Raw genomic sequence first — 24,365 nt, 5'->3', positions numbered from 1 at the left:
CACTGATGTTTTGCTAGGTGCCTTGTGACAATGAATTTTGTAAAAAGCCCTGTATAAATACATTTTGATTGATTTGATTGTTATCCAGGGCAAGGCAATGAAATTGTTATAGCAGGGCAGTGATAGTAATGGTTCTATGTTAATAAATATTTTTGGAGTTTCAATATGGGAAAGTTTTTAACATATTGACCAGCTTTATTCCCTGCCCCCAACTCCCGAACTGTTACCACGTTGTGCACCTACCTACCTCCACCTCCTGGCATGACAGGATCAACAAATTAGTGAGTTAATCCCACAGCTCATGTCACAGCTCTGCTGAATATAAAGATATGGGTTTTGTGTATGGTGCCACTGTGTGTGCAGGTACCTTCACTTTATATTCCCAGATCATCCTCCAGAAATCCACTATGGTGTTTGGCAGAGGACCCTGAGTAGCAATGTATGCGGGCTTTCCTGTAACACCCTAAACACACATACATCCACTGAAACATACTACACACTCATTACAGCATGAAGGATTTGATCACTTTAACAAATAAACATACAACATATAATGTACAGTAATGATTTTAGGCATTAAAGAAATTAAGGAGTTTTCAGAACCAGGGTATGGTCTCTCCCAACTAATGAATGATAACCTACAACAATAAGGTTTCGTTACGCTGATAACATTTCTTGCCGCTTAGATAAACATTGGTTTCATTTCTACTGGTTTATATTATAGTACTCTACATCATTCAGAATAATATTCCCATCATTTGGGTTGTGCCACAGTAATATACCTTGATGAAGTTGGCATTGACATAGTCAGTGTCATCCTTCGATGTGAAAAGGGAGAGTTTAACTCGACTGTGGTCAACTGAAAAGGACAGAGCAGAGCCACAAAATGAGAAAACTTTGGTGAGACAAAGAGAGAGAGAGAGAGAGAGAGAGAGAGAGAAATGTGGGACAGTGAAGTAGCAGTAAAGTGAACAACTGTTAAATCAACACACTGTGTCTGCCTTCATATTTGAAAGATCTGGTATTATTTAAGGCTCCATAATGGTCCAAGTTCAAGACATATGTCTCTATGCACTTATTTGATTAACTTATTTTAAGCCATGCCTTGCACAATGGCTTCCTTATTTTGTCATTGCTTTAACACTTTATCTCCTTTTAGAGTGTTGCATGGGTTTATTACTTGCTTCTCTTTATTAAAATGATGCAGCAGTGAGACTGATGTGGTCCTATTTAACTTGACCATAAAAGAGTGTAAAACCTCCGTAAAATGAATCAAGGTAAATTGTCCCTTTCTGGTCACATTGCCCAAAAAGCGGTTCTGTTCCTCACTGCAGGGACATTTCAACATCCAAAGCTTCTCTTACCAGGATGTCCCAGTTGCTATAATCAATCAATAAATGATGCAAAATCCTGTCTTGTACAAAACTCTGCATACTTTTCTTCACAGTAAACAAAGATACTTCTACAGTAAGGCTGTAAACAGCTATAATACTACAGTAAAATGCCCTCCCCATGCAGACATACTTGTGATTGTAAGAGGGGGAGACTCACAAGGTACTACGTCTTTGTAGCGGTTCTTCTTCACATTTTCCTGTTTCTCTGCAGCTTTAGTTGGTAAAGTCTTGTCAATGCGGTTTTTAGAGGATAATTTCTTTAATTTCTGAGAAAAAATACACACATTACATATACACTGGATATTGCATTACGTTGGTAATCGCATGTCTCTGCATGTTCATAATAATAATGAACCAACTGACAATGGTTTATATTACTAATGGTAAAAATGAGTAAACTTTTCTACAAGTCTTTACAACCAAAAAGATTTGGTGGCAATAAGACAGCAGGTCAACACTTCGGGTCAACAATTCATAGATATTTTACAATTAACATCATTCATAAGAGACTAGAACAGAGAGCCATTACATATTATACAACCAGGTTGTCATGGTGGTTTCAGGTTCTACATAAGGCCACAAATATTAATATTTTGCTGTATTAATGTTAATATTACGGGGGCCTGAAGTTGAAGCATGTCTAATTTCTCATTCAATCTGTATGTTGCAACGGCAACTTTGAAGTAATATTTGTAACATATTGTCAAATCAAAGACATATTGTGAAACATGATATGGGCAGCCAGCTAGGATATGGGCAGCCGGCTGTGAAAAAAGTGAAACATAAAGCTCAACATATTACAGAAACTAAGTAAGTATTACTTAATTTTGAAAAAAAATATATTTATTGAGTTGCTTTATACATAATGACATTACATATTCTAATTGTATGCAGCTGCTAACAATCCTAACAGGTGACCACATTACCCCTATCCTGTCTTCCTTGCTTTCATGAACAGAAAAAAATATATATATATATTGGCTTAGTCAGAAAAGTACTAGATGAACCTGCTGATGAGATGGATGGGTGGGCAGAGTATCAGAGAGTTACAACCAGCATCAACCTTGATCACAGCTTCATCCCACCAAACAACTGCCTGGATGCCCTACCAGCTGAAAATAGCCTCTTTACTGGACAAATAATGTTCTCATGAATGCCTGGACTATGGACCACACAAAACCCTGCACTAATACATCAGATAACTCACTCACTTTGTGTAATGTATAGATCCACACAGAACTGTTACTAGACATGCTGACATGCTGAATTAATGAAATTGTTAATGGGGTCATTGCTGTCACGGAATTAAAACATATTGTGAAAGATTTATGATATGGGCAGGTTGCTGTGACCGTGAACCATAATGCATAACATATTGCAGAGACCAAGTAAGTATTACTTACTTAAAAAAGTCTGTATTCATTGAGTAGCTTTACATATTCTAATACAGAGATCAAGTAGCCATTTATTAATAACTTAATAACTGTCTCTCATGAGTTGTAGGCCTACCTCGCTGTACACCTTGGGAAAATGTTAGAAATGTCAGACCTGTACTTCTGCTTTTTGGTGAAGTATTGATGTGCTAAGAGGAAGTCTGTATATGTTAAGTGTCTTTGTGTGTGTGTTTAGCAGTTAAACAAGTGGAACTAAGGGTTAAAAGTAGACCAGTTTGCCTGCCTCCAGTGATGACGGAAATGTAGTGACAAAATCCAGATAGATTTGTGCAAACCAACTGACGCCGAAGCAGGTGCTCTCAGCTGAAGATTACTCACCGAGAACTCAACCTCAAATGCATTTTCGCTGGGAGGTTGTGCAGTCTCCTTAAAGGCCACCTCAGCCAGGAAGTCCTGCAGAAGCTGTCTTTGTGTATCCATTGGGTTGTCACACTCACAGTCTCACACAAACGCTGAGACAAAACTCTAAAACAGTCCCCTCAAAGCAGAGCCTTACGCACAACCTCACAACACATTCTCTTTCTCACCACCACGGAAGTGGCAGGTTCTATGGTCAGATTAAAATATTGTCTCCTTCTCCTCCTTTAATGCTGGGTCCTAAAGCCAGCCTCTTAAACAACAGCATTTTACAGAAGAAAAAAAAGAGATGTGATGCTATGTGGTGAAGTTCCGTTCTATTTTCAACAGTGTGTGTGTGTGTGTGTGTGTGTGTGTGTGTGTGTGTATGTTCCCTGCCTGGAAGATCTCAAAGGAGATTTCGCTTTCTTCTGAATAGTATGAAAAGAATCAAGACAAATGAGAAAACAGAGGGAAAGATGTGGTCAGTGTCATGCCTGAAGGGCTGAGGGGTGAAGAAGGCGCACGAGATATGTGCAAGTTGGTCCTTTAATAAGGACCAACATAAACGGCACAAGGGCCAAAACCAGGCCATGCAGCTTTAGTAGGTAAATGAATGCGGCTGCATCAACACTTCCCATAACCTGTCCAACCTCTTTAAATTAGCATAAACCATTTCAGCCAATCACAGGAAAAATTCAACAGCTCTTTCTTCTTTTATATGGTATCTTGCTGTATTCTGTTATTTTTTAATGTAAGGCACTACCTAGTTCTGTTTTCACACAGTGTAGAGTTATATTTAATGTTAATATTCTGTTGGATTTTTTGTTTTAACTATTAACAACAACATTTACTTCTTATAGAGCCCATAATCACATACCGTATGTCTCAATGGGCTTTGACAGGCCCTACAGTTGACACCCCCCACACTTGACCCTTCTGCACACAAGGAAAAACTCCACTAAAAAACCTGTAGAAGAGAGAAAAAAGGAAGAAACCTCGGGAAGGAGAGATACAGAGAGGGATGTTGATGTAACATTGTAGGTCAAACAATGAAAGACCAATTTAAATAAGAGCAATGACAGTAATCATATTCAGCCATGACAGATCTGGCGCTGTTATTAGACGGGAGAGACAATACATCACCACGCACAGTCACTATGGTGGAGCTCTTCATCCGCCTTTACATTGGACCAGTTGGAGGGACTCTGTTCTTTAAGCATGAAAAAGGGTGTAATTTTGGCATCTGTTGAACTGCACAATGTAGCTCTGGACAACCAGTTTCCATTTGATTGTGTGACTGTGTCATGTGATGACTCCAAACCTTGACACTCCCCAGGGCAGGATGTACCATCCACAGTGGAGAGGATGGTGAAGGATACAGTACATAGTTGTCAGGATCCGGTCCGAAATGGGGGTTACTCTGGTCCGGGTCAAGATCAGGATCCGGACCGGAGTTTCATTGTTGTCATGTGTAATGTTCCCTAATCGTTTTCACCTGTGTTAATTGTATAAAGCTGCCCTGTTCGTTTCTGTCCGCTGTCAGGTCTTTGAAGTTATGTTCTATGTTCACCAGTGTCTTCGTCTCGGATGTCTCCCCTGTCCTGTGATTCACCAATTAAACCCCTGTTCCGTGATGTCAGGTGAAAGCGTCCTTCATTCTTCGTTCCTCGTCACTCCTCGTCCTCCTCTACGTTCACCCGTCGCGTCATGCCCGCATGGACGTGACAATAGTTAGCAACAAATGACAGTAACTGAAGAGAGAACTAGACAGTTCAGGTGGCACTAACTACTGCAGCGTTAATAATGGTAAGGGGGGTGTTGAATGCATGAAAGTCAATACAAAACTTAACTGCAAAGTAGACAATACAGGCGTAATGTGATCATTCCTTCTAGTGCGTGTAAGAACCAGAGTTTTGGACAAGCTGAAGTTTATTCAATGAAGCAGCAGAGCAACCAGAAAACAGAGAATTACAGTAATCCAATCTAGATGTTTGCGTGAACTCATTTCAGAATCAGAAATTGAGAAAAATATCCTATTTCTAGCAATGTTTCTTAGCTGGAAGTATGCCGTCCTGGAATTGTTGACAGATGTACTAGGACCAGTTGAAAAACCGGCACACTTCAATCTATGTTCTGTCAATCCATGTTCTGTCAATTCCACCATCACGCTGGTTTTGTTTCTGTTTATTAATAAAATCCCTTTCCCAGAATGTCTTACTTACTTACTACGTGTTACTATCATTCCTACTGAACGTGCCACCAGCACCTCTGATATACAAAGTGAAGTGATTGTCACATGTGATACACACACAGTGAAATTTGTCCTCTGCATTTAACCCATCACCCTGAGTGAGCAGTGGGCAGCCATGACAAGCGCCCGGGGAGCAGTGTGTGGTGACGGTGCTTTGCTCAGTGGCACCTCAGTGGCACCTTGGCGGATTGGGAATCGAACCTGCAACCTTCTTATTACAGGACCGCTAGGCCACCACTGCCCCAATATAAGAATAGGATTATTAAATGTTAGCTTGTCAGTGAAATTATTACAGATCAGGGGTTTGATGTACTGTGCCAGACCGAAATGAATTTGTAGCATTGAACGAGTCTAGTCCTCCTAGATACGGCTATGTGCACCAACCTCGCTTAACTGGAAGAGGAGGTGGCGTCGCAGTAATTTATAATGATAACCTCGGTATTACTCATAAACCCGGACATGGATTTAACTCTTTTGAGATTCTACATACCAGCATAACTAATGTAGTCATTCCATTGGTTATTATTTATAGACCCCCTGGACCTTATTCTGAGTTTCTTGGTGAATTTACAGATTTTGTCTCCAACTTAGTTGTATCTGTGGATAAAGCCCTAATTGTCGGTGACTTTAACATCCACTGTGATAAATTAGAAGACTCACTAAGAACAGCATTCCTGTCTTTACTAGACTCAGTTGGAGTTAACCAACATATGACAGGACCTACTCATGAAGGTGGTCACACGCTCGATCTCGTACTGACCTTCGGTTTAAATATAGAAGTTACTCTTCCACAATCTGAAATGATCTCGGATCATTTCCTCATCAGTGAGTAACACACTTGCCTATGAACCAGAGGACCCGGGTTCGAATCCCACTTACTACCATCGTGTCTCTGAGCAAGACACATAACCCTAAGTTGCTCCAGGGGGACTGTCCCTGTAACTACTGATTGTAAGTCGCTCTGGATAAGAGCGTCTGATAAATGCCGTAAATGTAAATGTAGATAATGTCTCTCCCCTCAAAAGGAAGATATTAAGAGTTAAATCTTAATTCCTTGGTTAGGACTCTCTTTGAAGAATCTTGCAATTCCACAGATCAGTTGTACAGGATCAGCCCCTTTAATAGGTATGCCTTTGGAATCCAGGAAGTCTACCACTGCACACAGACATAGTGATCTGATTGGAAGGACTTTTTCTTCTTGGTCACATCTCATCATCTGCTGGTCTTTTGGCTGAGCCAAAGTTTAAGGGCCTGTAAACTCAATTTTTAAGCTGATGAACAGAGCGTCATATCCAGTTCCAACAACTTTAGTTCCATGGAGAGCTCGGTCTTGGAATGAGCATGGATACTGCTCAACATTATTCTTTCCAATGTTCCTTAACTTTGCTCTTCCAGGCCTTGCTTGGTCTTTCCTAAGTACATCATCAACAATGATGTGAATCAGTTCCCTTCTTTCTTTAGGTTTCCGTCTTTTCTTTTCACCTTGGGCAAGCATAAGGTTGGGTGGCATTCTGTGCCTCACAGGACCAAGAACACTCGATGGAACCAGGTGATTCAGGTGAGATTTGTAAATTCTGCTGTAGCAAAGGAGCAGAAGTGGTGCCAATAATGGCTTGTGACTGGAAAAATAAAATAAAACTTGTGTGATATAAAAATTTCTTGACATGTATGAGTGTGACAAAACAACTCTGTAAGTGGCTAAATGCTTTTCGCCACAATCCATTAATTAAAATTATACATCAACAAAAGCTTGGATTAGTCTTCTGCACTTGATGGGAGGTAGAATTCCCTCAACATCCTCTGGCTTGATAAAACTGAGGTCATCAACACAGTTTACACCTTTAGTTGGGTAATAAGTGACTACATCTCATCACTCCTGAGTGATGGCATTGCTTTTTCAATTTTCAGTTCATGGCATTGCTTTTTCACATGCTCCATTTTTGCATATGCTTAACTGGGTGGAGTAACTGGACACCTCTGTGGTAAAAGACAATTTTACAGTGATAATCGCAGAGTTGGTCAATTTCTTTGCAAACCATTTCTTTGCTTGAACTATTTTTATTAAATTCATAAATGCCAAGCTCAGATTTGGCAGACTTTTCCCAGAGAAGTAGAGTCACAGTTGTTTTACTTTTAACAACAATAGATGCAATTTGCCCCAACTGTATTTTAGCACATGACTATAAGACAAGCATTCCATTTACATATGTAGTTCCTTGGACTTCAACTTTATCTGTGACAAATGAGTTAAATGTGTTTAGTCCAAAGTTCTCAAATTGTCTATCTGATGCCACCACCACAGAGTTCAAGACAAAGGCTGGTTTTACTCAGATACTTGCACCTGTGGTCTGAACAAGATGCCTTGACACTGATAAGCCTGAAATAATTGATGCCTATCCACCTGAGACTTACTCACATTTTTTTATAAGTTTTTACTTGATACAGCGCTTGAAGTAGCTTTCGAAGCGCGTGGTCCATGTGTGGGCTGCAAAAGTCTGCATAGTGAATCAGTTGTGTGTGTGTCGGAGAATTGCATATGGAAATATTTCTATGTACTCCTCAATCAGCACTTTCATGTAAGCAATTTGAGACTTTGCAAGTACAGGTGCACAGACAAGTTCCAATAGCTTCCTCAAAAGTAGTACCATTTGCCATACAGGACTGTTAGGCTCTTCAATTCTGTCACGCAATAAAACTGGCAAGAACCTCAATAGCTACCTGTTTTGGACTTGATGGCCTCCAAGCTTTGTTCCCTGGCTGGGAGTGATGTTTGGGAATTTCACCAGAGAATGTCTTTTATTTAAAGACTTATAAGTGAACCCCTTTTTTTGCATACATGGACAAATGACAGCTTGTTAAAAACAGTGTTCTTTCTAATGCCCTGGTGCATGCTTACTCCAGAATGGCTCTCCAAAAACTGCACACTCTTATTGTAACTAGCAGGAACTCTAAGGGGGGCAACACTATGAGGGTTCGAGTGAAATCCTCAAGACAAGACAGTATCTACAGAAATACTCACCCAGGCAAAATAAATATTCTGTAACCCCACCAATCATGTGTGAGCCCAAGTTATCTCCCATTATGCAGGCAACTGTGACTCTGTTTTCCCCTAAAGGGATCCATTCTGGATTATTGGGGCAGTGGTGACCAGTGGGCCCCATAATCAAAAGGTTGCCATTTCAAATCCCGATTCACCAAGGTGCCACTGAGGTGCCACTGAGCAAAGCACCGTCCCCACAGGCAGTAAGGATGGGTGGACATGTCTCAGCCTCCATCATTCTCAGCACTCTAGCCCCCCAGGGCTGTGTTCTGAACCCCCTGCTGTACTCCCTGTACACATACGACTGTGCAGCCACTACAAACTCCACCACCTTCATCAAGTTTGCTGATGACACTGTTGTGGTGGGAATGATCTCCAACAACAACGAGACAGCCTACCTGGAGGAGGTTGGAAATCTGGTGAACTGGTGCCAGAGGAACAATCTCCACCTGAACGTCAGCAAGACAAATAAGTTAATAGTGGACTTCAGTACAAAGCAGGAGAGGACCTACCAGAACCCTGTCATCAACAGGAGCCCAGTGGAGAGTGTGGACAGCTTCCGTTACCTCGGTGTTAACATCACGCAGGACCTGTCATGGTCCCCACACATCCACACCGTGGTGAAAAAGGCCCGGCAGGGTCTCTACCACCTCAGACGCCTCAGAGACTTTAGACCTCCCTGCTCAGGTGCTCAGGAACCTCTACTCCTTCACCATGGAGAGCATCCTGATGGGAAACATCTCAACCTGGTTTGGGAACAGCACCATGCAGGACAGAGGGTGGTTCCATCAGCTAAACGCGTTTTCTGTATCAAGCTCCCTGACCTTCAATCAATCTACAGCAAGTGGTGCTGGACCAGGGCCAGGAACAATGGACTCTTCTCTCTGCTGCAATCAGGGAAGCGCTTTCACCCCCTGAAGTCCAACACAGAGAGAACGAGGAGGAGCTTCTTCCCGCAGGCTATCCGAGTTCTCAACAACAACAGTACATAGAACTCCAATACACTCCAACACTTTCACTTTCAATCACTTCTGGACTCAATCCCCCCAGAATCTTGCACACATTTTTTACTTTCACTTTACTCATTTGCACACCTTCACCCTTCCTGTAAAAACATAAAAGTGTAATATTTTTGCAATATTTGCATATTGGTTCATTGTATACTTGCAATATTTGCAATACTGTGGAATATAGAAAAATTTGAAGATTCTCATGGCAACTGGACTTCTTTCTTTGAGGTAGCGACGTTCCAATCTGAACACCTGAACACCCATGGACTTTCCATTCTGACGTGACAAACACGCACTCTACCTCTTAAGTTCAGAACATATCTTTATTACATTTCTGTTATAGCAGTATTGCACCATTACTACAGCAGCATTTGCACATTTATACTCTGTACCATCAGCACTAATTTCACTGGTTTTTAGTGCAGCCTATCTTCTACGTCTACATGTTTTGTTTGACGTAATGTTCTTACGGATGTTCTTTGTATATAAAACGAATAGTTAACAAGTCTATAATTCAAATCTCCAGAAGCAGATCAGCCGGGAAGAAACCCAACTTCCGTCCAGTGCTGACCTTCAGGTATCCATTGACTTCCTCACCCTTTTTTACCACAATCTGTTGAGACAGTGTATTACTTTCATGTTATTAAGGATTCTAAAATGTCACAAACAGTTTACTATTGTGCAAAAGAGAAGCAATTTCATCAAGTCCAACTGAAATGCAGATATGTTCAGATAATTAAAAAACATCAAATATTAGGTTTTAACAGATAATCATGAACCACAGAATAGTCACTTATTTAAAACCATTAAATATTACACTTGTTAACATTACAGTGCATACGGAAAGTATTCACAGCGTAGCACTTTTCCCACATTTTGTCTTATTCCAAAATGGTTTAAATAGTGTTCTTCCTCAGAATTCAACATATTGATACTGATACATACTGTACATATTGACAATGTAAAAAAAAATGTACATATGCTTAGGGTTGTTGTCCTGCTGAGTTAAGGGATGTCTCTGTACATTGCTGCAGCCATCTTTCCCTCTATCCTGACTAGTCTACCATTTCCTGCAACAGAAAAACATCTCCACAGCATCATGCTGTCACCACCATGCTCCACTGTAAGGATGGTATTGGAGTGGTGATGAGCGGTGCCTGTTTTCCTCCAACTAGGCACCGCGAATGAGACCTGCCATTCATTGTTGAGAATTTTGTTTCTCATGGTCTATGAGCCCTTCAGGTGGCAAGTCCTTCAGGGGTGGTAGTAGCCTAGTGGGTAACACACGCCTATGAACCAGAAGACCCAGGTTCAAACCCCACTTACTACCATTGTGTCCCTGATCAAGATACTTAACCCTGAGTGTCTCCAGGGAGACTGTCCCTGTCACTACTGATTGTAAGTCGCTCTGGATAAGGGCGTCTGGTAAATGCTGTAAATGTAAATGAAATGTAAACTCCAGACATGTTGCCATATGCCTTTTATTAAGGAGTGGCTTCTATCTGGCCACTACTATACAGACCTGATTGGTGGATTGCTGCAGAGATTGTTGCCCTTCTAGAAGGTTCTCCTCTGTCCACAGAAGACCTCTGGAGCACTGACAAAGTGACCATTGGGTTCTTGATCACCTCCCTGACTAAGGCAATTCTTCCCTGATCAATCAGTTTAGGTGGCTGGCCAGCTCTAGGAAGAGTCCTGGTGGTTTTGAACTACTTCCACTTATGAATGATGGAGGCCACTGTGCTCATTGTAACCTTCAAAGCAGCAGAAATTGATCTGTAACATTTCCAAGATTTGTGTCTCGGAGGTCTACAGACAACTCCTTTGACTTCATGCTTGGTTTGTGCTCCGACATGAACTGTCAACTGTGGGACCTTCTATAGACAGGCCTTTCCAAATCATGTCCAATCAGGTGGACTTCAATTAAGCTGCAGAAACATCTCAAGGATGATCAAGGGAAACAGGATGCAGCTGAGCTACATTTTGAGCTTCATGGCAAAGGCTGCAAATACGTATGTATGCTCTCAGTTTTTTTATTTTTAATAAATTTGCCAAAAAACTTTTTTTTTCACATTATGACTATGGGGTGTTGTGTGTAGAATTCTGTAAGGGGAAAATTCTTTTAATCCTTTTTGGAATAAGACTGTAACATAACAAAATCTAGAAAGTGTTGCACTATGAATACTTTCCAGATGCACTGTATTGCACACATTGTGATGTTTTAATATTCTAAATATTATAATTTTATTTTCCTCCTGTAAAGATTACCTGGTCTTTCTTCAGTGTTATCTGTCCCATCTCTCTGTTTCCTACAAAAGAGCGTGTGACTTTGTAGACTCTCTCCCCTGCACGCACTCTGATGATGTATGTCATTGGTAGGTATCCTGTCTTTTCCCCAATCTTACCCTGTCAGTTATACCAAAACAATACCATATCAGGTTGTTTTTTTTATTAAAAATAATAAAAGAATAGGCCAAACATACGTTCCCATTTGCATTCAGAATGCATGCATCACTTACACATCCTATCAGGTACTGGTACAGGTCTTGTGTAAGTGAGACAAATCAGTTTTCTCATAGTTTTGGCTATGCAGAAGAAACATTATAAATATGTTTTCATGGAAAAAACTCACCCTCCACCATTCCTCATTAGAGTCATCTATGACTGTGATGCGATCTCCAGGGCTGGAAAACACACATATTGTAAACCTCCCAAAATTATTACTAAACCAAGCACTAAAATCAACCGTCCTTTTTTTGAGAAAGTCTTTACATTTATACATGTACATTATTTTACAGTGTACATTGGCATCTCACAATAATAAAGTGAAGATATTGTCATACACAGCAGCACAACACATGGTGACACATCGAAATGACAGACACCCGGGGAGCAGTGTGTGGGGACGGTGCTTTGCTCAGTGGCGCCTTGGCAGATCGAGATTTGAACCGGCAACCTTCTGAATATGGGGCCACTTCCTTAACCGCTAGGCCACCGCTGCCCGAGCAGCTCAAGAACAGCAGCTCAAGGCCCCTAGTGAGCAAGCCAAAAGCAACAGTAGCAAGGAAACCTTGAGAGGAATAAAAGATCCTCCTCTAGTCAGCACTGGGGTACCGTGGTATATTGTTATACATGCACGAAATGACAGCATAGAGAAATTATTGCATCTTAATTACCGTAAATTTCTGACTATAGAGCACACCTATATATAGACCACATCGACTAATAAAAAAAAAAAATAAGTTGCACTTTTCTATAAGCCGCAGGGGTCCCTGATGAAACGGAGCAAGTTTTAACTGAGTTTCTTTTTTCTTTTTTTAACGTTTAATTAAATAAATGCCAGTAATTTCCAGAACTACATACATATTGCAAATGCTTTTAATAGTACAAACAGTAAATAGAACAGTGCTTTTAACAGTACTAAACTTATCTTCTTATGCCATAACATAAGCACACGCTTTCTCTGTGAAAAGTGAAGTGATTGTCATTGTGAAATGTGTCACAATGTGTCCTCTGCTTTTAACCCACCACCCTTGGTGAGCAGTGGGCAGCCATGACAGGGACATGGGGAGCAGTGCGTGGGGACGCTGCTCTGCTCAGTGGCACCTAGGCAGATCGGGATTTGAACCGGCAATTACGGGTCCACTTCCTTAACTGCTAGGCCACCACTGCCCTACAAAATACAGGAACATACCCGCCCGCAAAAGTCACTATATCCATAGTCCTACTCTGCGCTAAAACCATCCAAGTCCTCTTCAGCCTCAGAATTGAACAGCCTTTTTAAAGCTTGATGGTGATGGGGGATTCACACTGTCATGATCCACTGGCAGACTTTGCATCTTTTCATTCATCATTCAAGCCTCCTACTGAACTTGGAGTGCCACTTTAAATGCACGGTTCACACTGATACTTTGTTGTGCCTTTTCTATTGGCATTTTTTTGCGTTCAGCTTAAAAGTCGTATCATGTGCATTTCTTTGTGTCTTCTCCATGATTAGGGTCTGTGCATGAAGCGCAAAATGTCTGATCTGGATAATTAAGTGTGAGTGAGTTTACTGAAACAGCTTAATTGGTCCTATGTGTTGGCGGGACGCTAGTTAACCTATAAAAATCAATAAAATTAGCCATTGTAAAAGCCACAGTTCTCAAAGCAATTATAGTTCGGAATTTATAATATGTATTATGATGTAGTATTGAGGAAGTACATTCTAGCAGATGAGTGCTACATATACCATAAATGTATTTTTAGTAAAACGAATCAGCAAGATTGACTTTGATTTTAGTATTTACATTGTGATGAACTAGAGGTTAGTGACACCACGCATGCTTTGAAAAGAGAGAAAACATGTACGGCTGTCTTACTGGAAGTCAAGGTCATCTTTTTCAATGGCTTTGAAACGATACAGGGCCATGTAGTAATGTGTCTGAGAAAAATTGCCAAGCTGCTTCTTATTCTGAAATAAACACAGAACCAGAATTATAGCCACCAATGTTGAAAGTAATTATTTCATATAGGCTGTTCATGCATTCGGATTTACAGTTTTGGGGAGTAATGGTGTTACGTAATTGAATCCATTACATTATTGTAGGAAATTAGTTACTTATAGAAAAAAAGATTACTATTTTAGTTACATTTTAATATTGTGTACAAAACCTTGTGAAATTGATTGTTGTGTCATTGTGATAGGACAGCAAACACAGCACACGGTGACACACAATGAAATGTATTCCCTCTGTATTTAACCCATCACCCTTAGTGAGCAGTGGACAGCAATAAAGAGTGCCCGGGGAACAGTGTGTGGGGACGGTACCTTGATCAAGGGGACCTCAGTTGATTCAGATCTGCAACTTTCCAGTTACGAGTCTGCATCTTTACTCTCTAGGCCACCACTATCCTGCAGTGTATGTTAGGAGGTTGGAGCTGGACTGTTCACTAAAGGGTTAAAACAGTGGTGCCAAATCATTCAATTGTGGAGCCATTTTCAATCGATCACAAAGTGCATCACAAAGTGCATCACAAAGTGCATCATGAAGTGCGTTTTTTAGCATGCAACCAATCATTTAGTGAAAACATTAAACACGCAAACATGTCAGAGGTATGTGCTGTGAATACTTTACGGATGCACTCTATATGCTGTTTGCCTGTATATTCCATACATTGCATTGCTCAAACTGAAGAAGAGCTTTACAGTATGTTACTGTAGTATTCTGTGGGGCAGGGCGCTTTATTTCATTTCTTATATCAGCAGTCAGCATGCTCAATTGTCAGTTAAGACTATTGATATATTTATTTTTGCAATAGAAAGAACAAAAGCACAGTTTCTTAATAAGAAACATTTTGGGTTCTTAAGTTTTGGCTTTTTTTTTTGTTTTTATTGTAATGTTTGAGTTGCATCATAAATTCAGAATTTGGTACTTTTTTGCTCTTTTAACTGTGCTTAAAAATGTTTTATAGGGTGGTCCGTACTTAGTTTGTACATTTATACTGCATAAAAACAATTGTTGCTGAATAGGATTTATGACTAGTTCTTTTTTACATCAAGTAATTGGAAGTAACGAAGTAACTTTTACTCAAAGAAAATTCTAAATCAATTTAAGCAAAGTGAAAAAATACTTTTACTTAATACATTTTTTCTATACTTTTTCCACCACTGGTAAGGATAAGTGTGTAGTCAACATGGTCAGCTCTGTGAAGGTGTTTAAAAGCAGCTGCAACTGCTGTCTAGTAGGCTGCAACACTGTGACCTGTGGAACTTTCCTCACATGCAGGCAGAACTTCAGCAACAGGGTAAAGACTTTGTGCAGGTTGACTGTTCACATTCAGGAGCAAGTAAAAAATTTTACAAGCCATTCACTGACTTTGCATATATCAAACCTATTGGCAGCTACCTGCTTTGTGTTTGGTGTCAATATTAATGTGGATTGCATTGTTTCCACAGTTGTAGCATTATTAGTGGGGCAGGAACTGGATTCAGTTAAAATTTTTAACCGCCAAGCTGGCACTAAGGTCCTCTTGAGCAAGAAACTGTTCCCACACACTGCTCCCCGGGCACCTTCCATGGCTGCCCACGGCTCACTAAGGGTGATGGTTAAATGCAGAGGACACATTTCATTGTGTGCACCGTGCTTGCTGTTTATCACAATGACAAAAATAATGTCTTTCACTATTCAACTTGTATACTTCTGCTGTTGAAAATAAGATTATCACACTCCATTCACATTGCATTGAAATCCAGGGCAACTCTTGGCCTAAACGGAGAGTTTATGCCAGGTGAAAAATATAAATACAGTAAGAGTCAAAAAAGCAGTTCACAATAATGGAGGTGTGGAACAAAAATGCAGTTTGTATAAAAAATGTCATTCTTTCACTTTAGCTGGGGTTAGGGGTCACCACAGCAGATCATCCGGTCTGGTTGTTTTAGGGTAGACTCAACACTCTCCGCTTATGTCTTTACATTTTTGAACCCCTGCTGGCCCAAGAAATGACCAAGTTCAGTGGTCTGTTTATTTGAACAGTGAGAGACAGAACGATAATAAAAAAAATCCAGAAAAATGCATATCAAATGGCCATAGACCCTCCACAGACTTTCTACGCGATTAAGGTCTAGAAACTGACCAGGCCAATCCAAGACCTGGCAGAAAAACACCTTCAATGCACAATGGTTCCACCTCCATGTTTGATGGTGGGGACAGTGTTGTTGGAGTCATAGTCAGCATTCCTCGTCCTTGAGTTCGATTTTGAGCAGGGGGTCCTTGCGGGCTACAGGATTTCAGTCCTTTACGCCGTACTTTGTTAACAACTGTTGTTTTAGTGACTATGAACCCATAGTTCTGGGCTGGTTCCACACCGTTCTCATCATCATTGAAACTTTATGAGGTGAGGTCTTGCATGGAGCTCCAGACCGAGGGAGATTGGGAGAAATTTTAATCTACAGTCATTTTTAACAGGCATTGCAGCGGGCAGCCCCTTTCCTAGCTACATACACGTTTCGAGAGGGGAGTAAAATTGTTCAAACAAAATATGAAGATCTTAATTGCAACTGTTAGCAAAACTGTAGAAGTAAATCAATTGAAGTAAGTAAAAGAATTCCTGAGTCTTTGCTTCTCTCTCAGTTATGTAATTGCACAATGCGCATATATTTTTATTTTCACTTCTGGGACATAAGTTAGGCTCAAAAACATTAAAATGCATTTATTTATTTATTCATTGTTTCTTTTTACCTATTGATTCATTTATTTAAGTATTTATTTAGCCACACATGCCACCAATTGTCCCCTAGCATTGAAAAAATGCTTCAACTGTGGCCCCATTCATCCTTTCCTTAATATGGATCAGTCGTCCTGACCCCTTTGCAGAAAAGCTGCCTCAAAGCATAATGTTTCCACCCCCATTCCTCACAGTGAGTATGGTGTTCTTGGGATGCAATTTAGCATTCTTCCCCCTCCAAACATGAGTTCCATTTTGGTCTCATCTGACCACCTGACATTTTCCCAATCCTCATACTGATGACGTAGTGTGTTTTTATTGGTAACATTTGTTACTGTGGTCCCAGCTCTCTTCAGGTACTGACCAGTTCCCCCTGTGTAGTTCTGCGCTGCTTCCTCACCGTTCTCAAGATCATTTGTGGCCCATGTTGTAGATTGGTTCATCCCAGTCTTGTGCAGATGTACAATCTTGTCCCTGGTGTCCTTAGACAGCTCTCTGGTCTTGGCCATTGTGGAGGTTGGAGTTGTTTGAAGGTGTGGACTGGTGTCTTTTATACAGATAACTTTAAAGAGGTGCCAATTAACGTAACGAGTGAAGGATAGAAGAGTTTCTTAAAGAAGAAGTAACAGGTCTATGAGGGCCAGAATTCATGCTTGTTTGTATGTGTTAAATACTAATTTTTTGCACCTTAAAAATGGGGACATTTGATACTCACCCTGTAGTATCAAAAATAGTATTGAGTACCATCCTTTTTACCTCTTCACCATTAAAATCACAGACATTTTTCACAGTGTACTCAGTTGGTATTCATTTGCATGTTCTTAACAGGTTAAAGGTCCCCTATCACTTTGTGAGACTATTTAACATTAATACAAGTTCCCCTATCTTGTCTGTGGTCTTGCAGTGGCTAGAAATGACGATAGATCTAAAGCATGCTTTGGCCATTCTGCTTCGCTGTTCAGAGAGCAGCAGCTCAGCCGATCAGATCTTGAATTAGATCCTTATGTCATCATAAGCGGAAAGGTTACCTTCTGTTTCTCATGCTTTTTGCACCCAGAGAATTTCCCACCCCTCCCCTAAAACATCTCCACCAACCGTCATGATGGAAAACCCTCCAACGTTGGTGAACTACAACAATTCTGCAAAGATGAGTGGACCAATATTACAAACAGTTGTTGGTAATAATGGTGGCCCAATCAGTTATAAGTTTTAGGAGGCAATTATCATTTAGATTTTTTAATTGCCTTTTATTTTACCAGGTCATCAATGTATATTTTCTGTTGTGTACCTTGTCATCTGTTGTCCCTTTGTCACCTTTCTTGTCTCCCTCTTGTTTTGCTGTAAAAAATAAAAAGGAATTGATTTTTGTTCTAGTGTATTAATTAGTAATTAATATTACTACTGTTCCATTATTAGGTGCTTTTTAACAATGTACTTTTGTGGCTTATTTACAAATTTGATTGATTGTAAATAAGCCAATTTGTCTATAAGCCACGTTGAAATGAAATATTAATGTTACACCATGTTACAGGAAAGACTTTTATGCTGGTAATAACAACAACTACATAAATACCACAAATGCTTTTTTTCAGAACAGTGCTGTCAACATTATGGACCACTCTGTCCTGCCTGGAGACGCCCTTCCCGAGCCAGGATTATGTAGCAGCTGAGGGCTAAATAAGGCACACGGGACCGGTCACATCCCGGAGGCGGCCACATTTATTTATTAATTACACCAACCAAGCACGCATACATATGGTTACAAGACACTGAGAAAGACATGGAGGAGAAGGGGTTACAACCAGACTTCTCTGACTGTGCCTTCTTCATCCTCTCTGCATTCTTACCAGGAATTCTCCTCTCATTCCCTTGCTCTCGAAAGAGTTCCTATCAGTGTTGCCAGATACTAAATGTTATATCGTACAAACAGTTTTAATTTATAATATTTTGGGAGAAAGTATCTTAGACACCTCCTCCTTGAACCATCACCTTTTCGTGGAGGAGGAGTTTGAGAGCCCTAATAATCCTAAGATCATGTGATATGGTCTCATATGACAAATTGGTCTTATGTAAAGGGTGAGACAAAGAACGGTTCAGAAGACCTTTCATGGAAGCAAGAACAAAGAGCCAGTGTACCCGGCCAGGAGGGTTACCAGGGTCCCACCCTGGAGGGAGGCGGGAGCTTTGGTGGTCCAATCCCCAGACAAGGAAACTGGCTATTGGGACATGGAACGTCACCTCTCTGGCAGGAAGGAGCTGGAGTCAGGGAATGGGTCCTGAGTATTGTTTGTGCTTATGCACCAAAAAACAGCTCAGAGTACCCACCCTTTTTGGAGTCCCTGGGACAAGTGTTAGATACTGCACTGACTGGGGACTTCATTGTGCTGCTGGGGGACTTCAACGCTCACGTGGGCAATGACAGCATGACCTGGAGGGACATGATTTGGAGGAACGGCCCACCAGATCTGAACTTGAGTGGTGTTTTGTTATTGGACTTCTGTGCAAGCCGCAGTTTGGCCATAACAAACACCATGTTTGAACATAAGGATGCCCATCGGTATACTTGGTACCAGGGCAGCCTAGGTCGCAGGTCGATGATTGACTTTCTAGTCCTATCATCTGACCTGTGACCATACGTTTTGGATACTCAGGTGAACATAGGAGTGGAGCTGTCAACTGGGCTTCTGATCACATGGACCTTGTTCCGCTCTGCAACTGTTGAGGTGGCTGTTGCTAGCTGTGGTCACAAGGTGGCCGGTGCCAGTCGTGGTGGTAAGCCCGTACCCAGAGGTTAGGGCAACCGTCAGGCTGAAGAAGGAGACCTACAGGGCATGGCTGGTCTGGTGGCCTCCAGAAGTAGCAGACAGGTACCAGATGGCCAAGCAGGGGGGAGCAGCAGTGGCAGTCGCCGGGCATGGGAGGAGTTTGGTGAGGCCATGGAGAAAGACTACCAATCGGCTTCAAGAGGTTCTGGCAAACCATACGATGCCTCAGGAGAGGAAGGCAGCAACTCGCTCACACTGTTTACAGTGGAGATGGGGAGCTGCTGACGTCGACTGGGGATATAGTTGGGCAGTGGAAGGAATACTTTGAAGAGCTCCTCAATCCCAACAATGCACATTCCAAGGAGGAACCAGAGCTAAAGTACCTGGGTATGGATGGTCCGATCGAAGGGGCAGAAGTTGCTGAGGTAGTCAAACAGCTACACAGCAGCGGAGCCCCGGGGGTTGATGAGATCCGTCCTGGGTATCTCATGGCTATGGATGTGGTAGGGCTGTCGTGGTTGACATGTATCTGCAACATAGCGTGGACATCGGGGGAAGTTACGGTGGAGTGGCAGACTGGGCTGGTGGTCCCCATTTTTAAGAAGGGGGACCAGAGGGTGCGTTCCAACTATAGGGGGATCACACTCCTTAGCCTCCCTGGAAAGGTAATGGAGAGGAGGGTCCGGTCAATAGTTGAACCTAAGATTGAGGAGGAGCAATGTGGTTTTTGTCCTGGCCGTGGAACTCTGGAACAGCTCTTTGCCCTTGCTGGGGTGATGAAGGGGACATGGGAGTTTGCCCAACCAATCCACATATTTTTGTGGATTTGGAGATGGCGTATGACAGTGATAAATGGCTGGTTTAGGTGCAATCTTAACAGCATCAATATCCTTGCCTTTGAAACACTTTTTATTCGACGTAATGATAACTGCATGTGTTTTCTTGCAGGTAACCATGGTTAACAGAGGAAGAAGAATGATTTCAAGCATCACCCTCCTTTTAAAGCATCCAGTCTGCTATTCTAACTCAATCAGCGTAATCTCCATCCTTATGCTCCTTAACACTTGTGTTAATGAAAGGATCACTGAAATGACCTCAGCAGGTTCTTTTTGTGGCAATGCCAACAAAAACAAAAAAATGCACCTTCATCTGTATCTTCCTGCACTCTTTCACATCTTCCAACCTCTGACTCATTCTATACCTTACCACTGGAAATGGCCACTTCTATGGATTATCTTTGTCCACTGTCTTCCAGATCAAAAAGAACTTCTCCTTCCCTGCTCCATGACAATCTGATCCATTGCATCAATCATAGAGAACTAAGAGCAGTGGGGAGGAAATCTAAGAAATCATAGCTTGGCTCAGACCTTTTGTATTAGCAGAATCTTCAATACAAATTCTCCACTAACCTTTTGCAAAAATTGATCCCTAACGGTTCAACTATTGACCGGACCCTCCTCTCCAGTACCTTTCCAGGGAGGCTAAGGAGTGTGATCCCCCTATAGTTGGAACGCACCCTCTGGTCCACCTTCTTAAAAATGGGGACCACCACCCCAGTCTGCCATTTCACCGGAACTTCCCCCGATGTCCACGGTATGTTGCAGATACATGTCAACCACGACAGCCCTACAACTTCCCATGCTCAATGTTCCCTAACCGCAGAAGATTTTGACATCTATTTTACAGGGAAGATTGACCAAACTTGAAAGACATTCTCCAATACTACAACCCCTACACTATCCTCTGAAGACTCTGCAACTGCTCTAGAACAATTTTCAAATCTTACATCAGATGAAATCCTCCTGATCATATCTACAGGCAACACAACTACCTGTCCACTCCCCTCCACAATGCTTCAAACAATCTCCCCTGACCTTATCCCCATGTGCCAATTGTCTTTAAAACAGCCAGGGCTCTTCCAACCCTAAAGAAACCCACAGCTGATCCTGCAGACATCAACAACTACCGGCCTGTGTGTCTTCTCTCATTTCTGTGTAAAGTCCTTGAGCGCTGTGTCTACAATTAGCTATTACTTCATCTGTTACATAACAACCTCCTGTATCCCAACCAGTCTGGTTTCAGAGCAGATCATTCTACTGAGACAACCCTGCTGGCTGTTTCTGAGAAGCTACATGCCACCAGCAATACTCCCATCTGTTCTTGTTCTTTGCAGCATATGATACAGTTTGACACAAGACTTTTTTTGTCTATCCTACCTGGAATTCAGGGCTCAGCATGGCAGTGGTTTGCTTCTTACCAATGACTTGGAAAGGATCCATGTCTGCTTCACACAGACTCTCCACTGGCATCCCTCAGGGCTCAATACTCGGTCATCTCCTTTTCGCTCTCCATACAAGATCACTTGGTGAGGTCCTTTCCTCACATGGGTTATCCTACGACTGCTATGCAACACACAACTCATCCTCTCTTTTCCGCCCTCAGATGTACATGCTTCCTCCAAGATCTCTGCATTTCTAACTGACATTTAATCTTGGATGGCAGCCCATCAGTGGTGGCCTAGCGGTTAAGGAAATCTGTAATCAGAAGGTTGCTGGTTCGAATCCCGAGCCGGCAAGGTGCCGCTGAGGTGCCACTGAGCAAAGCACCGTCCCCACACACTGCTCCCCGAGCGCTTGTCATGGCTGCCCACTGCTCACTCAGGGTGATGGGTTAAATGCAGAGGACAAATTTCACTGTGTGCACTGTGTGCTGTGCTGCTGTGTATCACATGTGACAATCACTTCACTTTAAATCATCTAAACCTCAATCCAATGCTGGCCTACAAAGCCAAACATGGGGTAGCACCATCCTTCCTTATTATACTTCAGAACAGCCCTAAACAGCAGCTTAAGACCTTCCTTTTTAGAGAATACTTTGACTAACTTGTAATGTTCTTTTAGGTTCCTTATGCAAAAAAAAAATACAACTGAGTGAATAAAATAATTTGTTGGGTTCTTGTGAACCAGAATTGATTACATTGAGCCTAATGACTCAAATGTTAATGCAAACTGGGGTCTTTCTCCCATTCATTGCTGTAAGTCTAATGTTAAGTATGCTTACTCTTTGCGGCTTCCTTAACTGCAAATCCGCTCTTAAACCACTAATCGCTGCATTACGGGACCTGTAGTTAGTGTATTATCAACAACAACATTTATTATGTTATAGCCCAAAGTCACATGCAGTATGTCTCAATGGGCTTTAACAGGCCTTACAGTTAACACCCCCCACACTTTGACCCTTTCTGCACACAAGGAAAAACTCCATTAAATAGGATGTCATGCAATAGGTGTCAGTGCAGAGTTTGTAATGATTTGTTCAAGAAAAATAGTTGGAAAGTCTAAAGTGCAGTATGGACTGGACAGTTTTAGTCCATTTCAAAAGCCCTGATGCTTTAGCCTTTATGGTGTTGGTGGCTGTGGTTACTATCTGGTACATTTGATGCTGGTGTGCTTTGTCAGCAGCTCATTGCCAGGAACCAGCAACTCATAGAGAAATAGATTAAACTTGGCTGGTTGGGACTGAGTGGTTAAGGTAGATGACTGTGTACATGTTGGGTGCAACAATGGCCCTGGTGGACTATCTGGGACAGCCTAGGTGAGGTGAGCATCATAGTATATGTGAGTTTTTACTCTTATGGAATGCTTGACTTAAAAAAGATGTATCTTTAGCCTGGACTTAAATATTGACACTTTATCTGAGTTCTGAACATTAGCAGATAGACTGTTCCAAAGCAGTTCTGTAGCAAAAGGCTCGTCCACCTGCTGAGAGTATAATTCTCGTGTAGAGCAGTACTCTGTTAACAAGTCACTGAGGTAATCAAAGACCAGTCTATGTTGAGCATTGTATTTTAATAAAATAATTTTATATTAAATGAGAAATTTTACTGGTAGTCACTTTTAGTGACGGTTTGGGATTCAAACCAGCAACCTTCTGATTTCAGGTCCGTTTCATTTACCTTTACAGCATTTATCAGACGCCCTTATCCAGAGCGAATTACAATCAGTAGTTACAATGGGGTTTGAACCTGGGTCTTCTGGTTCATAGGCGGGTGTGATACCCACTAGGCTATTACCTCCCTACCTGCAGGTTTCCTTACCTGCTATGCCACCACTGCCCTCACTCATTCCCAGTCTAATCTGCCTCTTTCTTAGCCACTCGAAATCCTGGTTCCTGGCATTAAGCTGCTGATGAGATGTACCAGCATGAAATGTACCATAGGGTCACCACAGCCACCAACACCATAACAGCTGAAGCTAGAAGGATCTTCAAATGGACCAATGTCATCATAATGACCAAAAACTGTAGACCATGGCACTGGACTTAAACCTACTCTGCACTGTCCAGTGCCTTCAAACATGGACAGATACTTTTCAATGGACAATTTTGGACTTCACCATTACACCTTTCGGGCATGTCAAAGCCCATTGAGCCCAAACCTCATGCCAAAGCCCATTGAGACATACTGTATTTGATTCTGGGCTAAAGAAGAAATAAATGCTGTTGTTGTTGATTCCTCAATACACCAGAACAGTTCAAAAATGTCTAATGGAAAAACGTTGAGTGTGTGGAGTCTGAAGGCTTTTGGCATGTTAGCACCGGTGTCTCCAGTTTCCTCCTGCCATAACAATCCACGAACAATTGTCAAATTCAAATTTGTCTGTAGGTGATGGTGTGTGACTGAAGCAAATATGCTTCTGTAGGTTTTAAAGAGTTATGTATTATGGGCCTTGTGTTGATTTTTCTCTGTGTGAGGTTGTTCACATATTTACCTCACAGGTTTTTTTAAGTCTGCGTACCAGGCACTTTACGGATACGCTCATGAGTGAAAATAACTGTGCATAGTGATGCACCTAGCAGAAGGCTAAGATTAGTTGTCTTTTATAAACATCTGTTTTCAAAATAGGTG

At 41.6% G+C, this 24,365-nt stretch overlaps 2 protein-coding genes across 4 annotated transcripts in view; both read right to left on the bottom strand.

The window, feature by feature from the left end:
• Positions 1-3,432, bottom strand: part of LOC114797963 (tyrosine-protein phosphatase non-receptor type 22-like) — a 29,342-nt gene extending 25,910 nt beyond the window's left edge. The window contains exons 1-4 of one of the 2 annotated variants that reach the window (XM_028993303.1): positions 3,167-3,432; positions 1,552-1,660; positions 783-859; positions 368-463 (exon numbers count right to left, since the gene is read on the bottom strand). In XM_028993303.1, coding sequence (XP_028849136.1) covers positions 368-463; positions 783-859; positions 1,552-1,660; positions 3,167-3,268 — 384 coding nt within the window. In that variant the 5' untranslated portion in view covers positions 3,269-3,432. The remainder of the gene's footprint in view (positions 1-367; positions 464-782; positions 860-1,551; positions 1,661-3,166) is intronic. The other variant, XM_028993302.1, reaches the window with a different exon arrangement.
• A 6,360-nt stretch (positions 3,433-9,792) lies between these two features.
• The window catches only part of LOC114797766 (SH3 and cysteine-rich domain-containing protein 3), a 21,243-nt gene continuing 6,670 nt past the window's right edge, over positions 9,793-24,365 (bottom strand). For both annotated transcript variants that reach the window (XM_028992820.1, XM_028992821.1), the window contains exons 9-13: positions 17,983-18,032; positions 13,850-13,941; positions 12,121-12,172; positions 11,757-11,894; positions 9,793-10,101 (exon numbers count right to left, since the gene is read on the bottom strand). In XM_028992820.1, the coding sequence (XP_028848653.1) occupies positions 10,003-10,101; positions 11,757-11,894; positions 12,121-12,172; positions 13,850-13,941; positions 17,983-18,032 (431 nt within the window). In that variant the 3' untranslated portion in view covers positions 9,793-10,002. The remainder of the gene's footprint in view (positions 10,102-11,756; positions 11,895-12,120; positions 12,173-13,849; positions 13,942-17,982; positions 18,033-24,365) is intronic.

The sequence above is a fragment of the Denticeps clupeoides genome, chromosome 10, assembly GCF_900700375.1.
Source record: "Denticeps clupeoides chromosome 10, fDenClu1.1, whole genome shotgun sequence".
Classification (NCBI taxonomy): domain Eukaryota; kingdom Metazoa; phylum Chordata; class Actinopteri; order Clupeiformes; family Denticipitidae; genus Denticeps; species Denticeps clupeoides.
The sequence above is the reverse complement of the archived record's forward strand: the minus strand, read 5'-3'. Positions and strand labels throughout refer to the sequence as shown.